This window comes from Physeter macrocephalus, chromosome 10 (genome assembly GCF_002837175.3).
Source record: "Physeter macrocephalus isolate SW-GA chromosome 10, ASM283717v5, whole genome shotgun sequence".
NCBI classification, from domain to species: domain Eukaryota; kingdom Metazoa; phylum Chordata; class Mammalia; order Artiodactyla; family Physeteridae; genus Physeter; species Physeter macrocephalus.
The window spans coordinates 31,751,171-31,760,310 of record NC_041223.1 but is presented as its reverse complement, the minus strand read 5'-3'; the positions used below and the strand labels follow the sequence as shown (position 1 = coordinate 31,760,310).

At 37.2% G+C, this 9,140-nt stretch overlaps 1 protein-coding gene across 1 annotated transcript in view; it reads left to right on the top strand.

Moving 5' to 3' along the window:
- ENPP3 (ectonucleotide pyrophosphatase/phosphodiesterase 3) overlaps positions 1-9,140 on the top strand; it is an 80,685-nt gene that overhangs the window by 40,536 nt on the left and 31,009 nt on the right. The window contains exons 12-15 of the mRNA XM_024122683.2: positions 1,057-1,165; positions 2,567-2,695; positions 3,079-3,110; positions 7,140-7,267. Of these exons, the coding sequence (XP_023978451.1) occupies positions 1,057-1,165; positions 2,567-2,695; positions 3,079-3,110; positions 7,140-7,267 (398 nt within the window). The remainder of the gene's footprint in view (positions 1-1,056; positions 1,166-2,566; positions 2,696-3,078; positions 3,111-7,139; positions 7,268-9,140) is intronic.

Below are 9,140 nucleotides of genomic sequence, written 5' to 3'. Positions count from 1 at the left end.
ATATATCCCCTCTTTTTTGGATTTCCTTCCCATTTAGGTCACCACAGTGCATTAAGTAGAGTTCCCTGTGCTATACAGTATGTTCTCATTAGTTATCTATTTTATACATAGTATCAATAGTGTATACATGTCAATCCCAATCTCCCAATTCCTCCCATCCCCACCCCCTTTCCCCCTTGGTATCCATACATTAGTTCTCTACATCTGTGTCTCTATTTCTGCTTTGCAGATAAGGTCATCTGTACCATTTTTCTAGATTCCACATATATGTGTTAATATACGATATTTGTTTTTCTCTTTCTGACTTACTTCACTCTGTATGACAGTCTCTAGATCCATCCATGTCTCTACAAATGACCCAATTTCGTTCCTTTTTATGGCTGAGTAATATTCCATTGTATATATGTACCACATCTTCTTTATCCATTCCTGTGTTGATGGACATTTAGGTTGCTTAAATATTTTTTAATGGTTATTGAGTATACATACTTAAGGATATGGTATAATTTTTTTCTTCTATTTAAATTGTAAATAAATAATGTGATGAATATCCTTGTATGTAAATCTCCATCTGCACTCTGTTTACTTAGGACAAATGCCCAGAAACAGAATTATTAGGTTACAGGGTATGCCCCTTTTGAACTCTCTGGCTACACATTGTCACATTGTTCTCTGGAACATGTGTAACCATTTAGGCTCCTATAGAAGTGTCTATGGACTCTTCTCCTCAGCACTGGAAATTATCATGAAAACCTTTGCAGTTAAATAATGTTTGAATAATATTGACGTTGAACACTTTTTCTCAGGTATTTATTGGCCAGTAGTCTATTTTCCTTTGTAAGGAATATGGTTTAATTTTTTTTTTTTTATGTCTATAGAAATATAGGGAAGTGGTATTTGGTAAATGTAGTATGGGTGCTGGGCTCTGATATCCTATTTCAAAACCCAACAATTTCAGAGAAGGAAATTATTTAATTTTTATTTGATTAGATAATGGTTTGGTTAATTAAGCCTTAATTCATGAAGATAATCTTAACTCCAATTTGTTTTTCTTAGGTAATTCAAGCCTTACAGTTAGTAGACTACATTTTTGGATTGTTGATGGAAGGCCTAAAGCAGAGAAACTTAGTCAATTGTGTCAATATAATCCTTTTGGCTGACCATGGTATGCTTTTTTAAAAATCACATTTTATCGTGCTCTTTTAAAAATCGTATTTTATCATTGATTAAATCTTATCAGTTCGGGAAGCATACAAAAAAATAGAGATTTTAAAAGTCTATTTCTAGACCTAGAAGCTCTTGAATGAGCAAAGAATGAGCTTTGTAGTAGGCTGTGATGAATAGAGGACTAAAATTTATACTTTTAGTTTAATTATTCTAACATTCACTCGGAAAAATCTATCCATACACTTAATTTTCTATATATTTGGAATTAGTAGTACTTAACAAGGATGTGGCTGGGCTGTTATCATAAAAAATGTCTTCTTTTCAGTGAATGATTCATTCATATAGATTGGCTGCAGTTTACTGAATTGGCTAGTTTTACCATGTTCTGTGTATTTTTTTGGTCATGTGAATAGACTTCTATAAAGTCCCTGTCACTCCACATTTCTCTGCTTGAGGGTAGCTCTCCATTTCAGTCAACCTGAATATTAAAAGAAGTGAGACAGATGTCATGCCCTCTGCAACCTCACTTTTAAAGTACTCATTCATTCAACAAATATTTTTTAAGTGCTAACTCAATGCCAAGTATTTTCCTTGATGTGGTGTGGTAGGAAGTACATAAAGCAGAAGTAGACCTTTTCTAGACAGGGTAGTCTAGATGGGGTGAGAAGAGGAAAAGGAACACATCTGCAGAATTTTGTTTATATCCTACATCAAGATAATGTGAGACATAGTAATTTATTTTAAAAGTTTCTAAAATGGTTCCCTAATACTTTGACCTATTGTTTTAAAATTAAAGAAAATATTTTAATGCATATTTTGTTTAAAAATTATAAAATATAAAAATAATAAAATGAATGGTAAAAATAATAAAAATAAAAATTTGGATGGAGTCTGAAGAATCTTCAAATAAAAAAGGTTTAACTACCAATTCTTTTTTAAAGCATATGCTTCTTATATAAATTTAAATAATACACTTATGAAAAGTAAAAATTATCTAGACTTTGTTCTCTTGCTTAATGTATTGTTTTATAAAAATGCGCGTTATTTTTTGATTTAAAAATATATTATGTTGCTTTATGTAAAATCAGATGTTATAAAGATTTAATTAGCTTCCTACAGAGAACTTCCTTCTTTGAAATTACTTTAATAGATCTACATTGAACAGATGATCTGTTTATAATTCCTATCTGTTCTTCTCTTATAAACATGATCCTTCTCTTCCACTGCCAGGATTTTCAAGGCCTGCTAATTAGAATAAAGTAATTGGGTAAATTGTAAAGGTTCTCAGTCAAACTTGGTTTGAGATCTGTAACATAAAATATCTCCTATTTGACCTGATCAAAGACAACCGATTGTTACCATCTTATACATTCAGTGAATAATTTTTTTTTAAATTCAGGAATGGATCAGACTTATTGTGACAAAGTGGAATATATGACTAATTATTTTTCCCAAATAAACTTCTACATGTATGAAGGACCTGCCCCCCGCATCAGGACTCTTAATATACCTTATGATTTTTTTACTTGTAAGTATGAAGATGACCACATAAAAAAATACAGGTAATACTGAAAGCGAATAACCATAGCCTCCTGATTCTGAGGATGCAGGGATTACCAGGCCCCCTCTTCTGACCTCTTGGGAAGACCACACAGAAACAAATGAGAAAATCCCATGTTTAATTACAGTCTGTCGTTAAAGTCTATGGTAATATCTAATATTGTTAAGTTAAAATATACTCCATTCTTAAATGCTAAAATAATTCTTTGCTTAAAGCACTTTTTTACTTAATTTTACCAGATCATAGTCATTAATAAACGTCTGTGTCAAATTCACCTGAATTGTTTATATTTTTTTGCAGTTGTCACGTATCAGTTGTAATGTGATTTACTACTTTTTCTTTTGAAACAGTTAATTCTGAAGAAATTGTTAGGAACCTCAGTGTAAGTATACAGTCTTCTAATACATATGTTTAAATTAATGGATGTCTTTAATCTAAGTTTCAAGAAAGCTGTATTCTATATTTTCGAGTCCAAGCCATTTGTAATTTATTTCTTAAACCTCCATCAACTTTATTTTAAATTCCTGTCAGTTGGTTTTACCTTAGCTGTTTTTATTTTGGAGTTGACACCACTATTGGAAATTTGTTTGGGTATCAGAGGCACTGACTCCTGAATTGAATGGGCTGATGTTTCATTCAAAGGAGCTGGGCTAGTGAGCTTCGGGCGGCATCATTTTTCATATTTTTTGTATGATTTAATATTGGAAAAGAGTGAAGCACAGATATTATAGATCTTTTTGTACAGGTCAGAAAAATCAACTCCCTTAAGTATAATTGCAACTGCTTTTGATTGGTTCTTGCATCTCAGGTTGTAAGTAAATAAGCAGGACAAATTTCAGATAGCTTAACGCGGTCGGGGTTTTTTTGTGTGTGTGTGGTACGCGGGCCTCTCACTGTTGTGGCCTCTCCCGTTGCGGAGAACAGGCTCCGGACACGCAGGCTCAGCGGCCATGGCTCACGGGCCCAGCCGCTCCGCGGCATGTGGGATCTTCCCGGACTGGGACATGACCCCGTGTCCCCCGCATCGGCAGGCGGACTCTCAAGTCACTGCGCCAGCAGGGAAGGGAAGCCCCTGAGTCTTATATAATAGCTTGTGTACATTAACAGCCAATTGACTTGGAGCGAACACGGTGGGACAACAGCGTATCAGGAAAAAGGAATGATAAGGACAGGTGCAGAGCACAGAGTCTATGTGCTATGTATAATAGTGCATTCAATTATTTTCACCACGATCAGTGAAAGCTCGTATTAAATTTTATTAATTTTACATATTACATAAAATTATTGATTGTACATAAGACATATCCTTAAACCAGTCCAAGTCCCTTAAAACTATGAAGCTCCGGATCAGATCACGAGCTTAATCACCATGCCGCGTGAAACCAGCAACCCGCTCGGCAGGGACTCACTATTATTGTATCTCAAGCCCATTTCTCTGAAGCCGTGCTACTCCGTGGTCTTTCCAAGGCCTCTAGTTGCCATTCTCAGGGACATAACTCGAGGTGACCCCGTGTCCCCCGCATCGGCAGGCGGACTCTCAAGTCACTGCGCCAGCAGGGAAGGGAAGCCCCTGAGTCTTATATAATAGCTTGTGTACATTAACAGCCAATTGACTTGGAGCGAACACGGTGGGACAACAGCGTATCAGGAAAAAGGAATGATAAGGACAGGTGCAGAGCACAGAGTCTTTGGAGGATCAGATCTGTTGTGCCTCATGCAGTAAGTACTGAATACACTCCACTCCAACCTTGGGAGGCCTAATGGTCTAAGCTGAGTCATCTCGGAGCTTGATATGAAATTAACATTTTTCTGTATGAAGGGTCTGAACTATCACCATTCTTGGCCTTATACTCAGGTCTCACCCTTTGTTTCCCAAGTATGGTCCTCTTACTGATGGCAAGACACCACACGATTGTAGGGGTTACCATGACATCTGCTCACATACTGAGAAAGATTCGGTCCCTTTTCAACCTTTGGGAATACATCAAGAAGAAAGCCTGATTTTAATATTTTAAAGAATACTAAATTTTTTAACAATTCTTTAACACTTACTATTGCCCTTTTTAAAGGGGGGGTTATGAGGTGTCAGGCTCAAAGCATTGACAGGCAAGAGTATTCAGGGCATCTGGTCGTTTTTTTTTGGGGGGGGGAATTTGCATCGGCTCCCGGACTCTCAACCACTGAGCCACCAGGGAAGCCCGCCATTCGGCTTTTTCAAAATGAAGTTTACTACGCCTGGAGAGACCTGAAATATTCTTGTATGGTGGTTTTAATGGTTCTATGTTTAAAGTATATTTGCAAATATACATCTATTATATGGATTCATGAGTTTACCATGGCTTGGGATGGGGCTAGATTTATTTACGTATAGGCGATATGCAAACATAGTAAAAACTGTGAGAATAAAATGTGAATCATTGAACGCTGAAAATGTGAATAAGGAAACGCTGGGGGAAGAGTGGTTACTATAACCTGGGACCCACTGCAAGTTTGAAGTAGGAATGAGCGCTTGAGCAGATATTCTTTCGTGTTAGTCACTCCTTTTGTCTCTTACACCTAATATTCTGATCTTGAGTAAGCATGATGGATCATCTCACTCTCTCCTGGAGAAGGTGGTGATGGGTGTACCTGGAATGTGCCCATGCTGACTGGAAGGGTAGTGGAGAATTTCCAGAATTTCCAGGACTCTCTAAATCCACATATCATTTTCCCCTTTTTCCATCACCTCATGATCCGTACAGCTGTAGTCCTATCGGTGAAATGATGGCAAATGTCTAATAATCCTAGTGGCGCAAAGGGATTGGATACCGCAGGCTTTGGAAATCCATTACATGGCATCACAGATAGGCCCAGGCCTGGAGCTGCAGAGCCCTGAGGAAATGGACTATCATTTTATGAAGTAGTCCATTATTCCCAGGGAAAAGTTCCAAGTGGTAGTACAATATTTCTAGGAATGCTGATTTGTGGGCCTATATTGAGCTTATATTGGACAAATATAACCAAACATGAAGTGGCAAGTTCCACACATTCTGGCTGCATGACAGACAGCAGCATCAACTTTGTTCCTAGATAAAAGGACCAAAATTTTATCTCAACTCTAGTGTCTTCATCTCAAATTCTCAGATGCAAAGAATAACCCCGTACTTCTTCAGAGGTTGGCGGTGTACCCCCAGTTTTCTCTGGATTTACTCGGGCTGTACATCCAGCCAGCAAAGCGCGCCTCATCAAATGATCGGTGGACCTTAAGGGCACGTTCTAGTCCCCTGGATCTTTGAGGAAGCTGCATCCTCAGCAGCTGCCACAATGTGCTTCCCTGGAACTTACAAAAATAGCAGCTTAAGAAAGAAGTAATGATAAATGAAAAAGTAGAAAAATAAGAAGACTGGAAAAGTAGGCAAGAAAAAAAATATCTGGCAGAAATATCTGTGCAATAAATGTTTCTGTTCCCTTTTTCATTCTATAACTCTCTTCACTCTCCTAGTTTCTATATTTCTTTTAAATTTTTAAAATCAATTTTGTAGTGTCTCTCCTTTTTCTTATGTAAATTGAACATGAGATAATAATGACATAGACTTGAAATATTTATGAGATTGTTGAGGCTTAAAATAAATAAGAAACTGAGAAAGTAGAAAACGATTCATTTCCCCTTATCCTTACCTGTATTTTTTTTTTTCTGTTGTTTCTCAAAAAAGTCGAGGGAGAAAAAGTTTCTTTGTAGTGCTATTTCTCATTTTCTCCCTTTTTTTACATGTATAGATACCAGTATGATTTGCACCTTTACCAAGTTTTTAAATTCACCATCTAGTTAACAGCAGTTATTATTAAGAAATAAAATTTCATTCCAGTTTGTGAAGAAACCCATGAATTTTTCACAAGTGGGAGAACTGGACTAGATTTCAAAAATTATTGACTTGATTTGAAAATTAAGCAAATGTAGGTTATTTAAAGGGTAAATTGAGTCAATTGTGAAGGGATTTTTGGTGCAATTTAACTAATTAAAAAAATTTTTTACTCATATTTATTTATGTCTATATAAGATTTTTCATGTATAATTTAGACTCCAAATTTGTAATTGCCACTCTAAATCCAAACTTATATTTATTCTCTGTTGAAAAAGGAGGGGAGATCTATGGTGGTTTAACATATATACACAGGAATAAAACTTCAGACAGCAAACAATATAATTTACATCATATGTTAAATTGCAACTTAAATATTGTTGCAACAATTAAAAACAATATAACTAGAGAATTGACTACACATAATATGTTTAATGTTCCTATTTTATTTTACAGGCTTAAATCCTCTTACTTTTGAAAAGTGTTTAACAAATCATCTTAGGAGATGAAATTGTTGAATTAGTTTGCATATCTTATAGGTGTCATGAGGAAATAATTTACCTCTTTTTCAGTGCCGAAAACCTGATCAGCATTTCACACCCTATTTGACTCCTGATTTGCCAAAACGCCTACACTATGCCAAAAATGTCAGAATTGACAAAGCTCAACTTTTGGTGGATCGACAGTGGCAGGCTGTGAGGTCTGTGTGCCTATTAATTTATCTGATAATACTTTTAACAGCCATCTTTCATTATAAATTTCCTTGACCTTACCCTGCTATTATGATCACATGAATTTTCCTGAGTATGACAATTTCTTGACCTTTTATATTCTATCTAGCACTTCTGTATTTGAAATGACTGTTACGAGGTTGCCCGTCGTAGCCTACTAATCTTTACAATGTAGATGAGAATGAGGAAGGCTGACTGTCCAGCACATTCTTAACCACTGAGACCACTGTGGTCTCCTTTAGGTGGCAGACAGGATATAAAGATGGCATCAGTTGTCTCACAGGCTGGTAATGAGTAATTGATTAGATAGCTCTTTAAGATCTTTGTCATCTTTGTGGTTTTTCTGAAAGAGCCTTCGTATGGCTCTAAGGCCAAGCTAACCAATTAGTTGTAACATTTCTTTTTTTTCTAGTTATAATTGTGATTCATATTGATCATTGAGCATTTGCAAAATATAAGGCCATTTTGAGAAAATGTAAAGCATTCTGAATCATTCTATCCCCAAATAACCAATTAATTAATTGACTCAACAAAATGTTACTGATGCTTGCTATGTGTGTACCAAACCCTGTTCTAGGCATTTGGGATACAGAAATTATTCCTGCCCTCCTTGTCAAATGGAGAAGCCTGATAATAAGCCAGTAAACAAATAAATACAAACTATCTGGTGGTTTAACTCACATTCCCTATTTTTGTATTTTATTCCAGTATTTTTTCCATAAGCATAAGTGGATATAAATAGAAGATATGTTTTTTTTTTTTTTGTGGTACGTGGGCCTCTCCCGCTGCGGAGCACAGGCTCCGGACGCGCAGGCTCAGCGGCCATGGCCCACGGGCCCAGCCGCTCCGCGGCACGTGGGATCCTCCCGAACCGGGGCACGAACCCGCGTCCCCTGCATCGGCAGGCGGACTCCCAACCACCGCGCCAACAGGGAAGCCCAGAAGATATGTTTAATAAAGGAAGAGGAGACAAAGGAAGAGAGGAAGTTGGGCTCTAACATAATAAATGTGTGCAGGATGAGGAAATGGAGATTTGGTAGAGTCTATTCTCTGAGATAACAGGAAAGCCAAGCAGGGCCCTGCTAGGCCAGAGAGTGTGCAGTTTAACACGTGGCCACTAGATGACACTAGCCTTTCTTCTTGGAATTGGAGTTTCATAGCCCTTTGGCTTAGTAGGCTGTCCTGGGGGTCAGGACAGCACCCTCTAAAAGAAGATTAAATTACGTGAGATAAATTAAGCTTTACTAACGTTAAATATATAAGATTTTTAGTAGTGTGTGTATGTAATATATAAATGTGAGTGAGTTCTCCAAATATTTACTGTTGAGGGTATGAGATCAAAGGAGTTAGGAGACCAATGGTACAAAATGAGAAGGTGCCCATCAGTTCAACAACATGGACTATACTATGGGTTATAGAAGGAGAGCCCAGCCACCAGGATATCTCTGGGTTTCACACGTTAATACTCAGTCTCAAATTGTGAGCTTTGTACATTTACTAGCTAGCAGTCAGATGTAAATAGAGCAGCAGCCCCAGAGTTCAAGACCCAGCTCCGCACCTAGTTTGTTGTGAGGACTTGGACAGATAAATATCTCAGGTCTTCATTTGTCTCATCTGTAACACAAGACGAACCTGGTTTTACTGTTCTCTTGCTATTCATGTACAACGTAAACTTACTTACATCAGAGGAAATGCTGACTACAGCCCCAATCAGAGCAACAGGAAGTCTCATCTGATTAAGTCCTGGGTGTATTCTTTTTTTTTTTTTTTTTTTTTTTTGCGGTACGCGGGCCTCTCGCTGTTGTGGCCTCTCCCGTTGCGGAGGACAGGCTCCGGACGCGC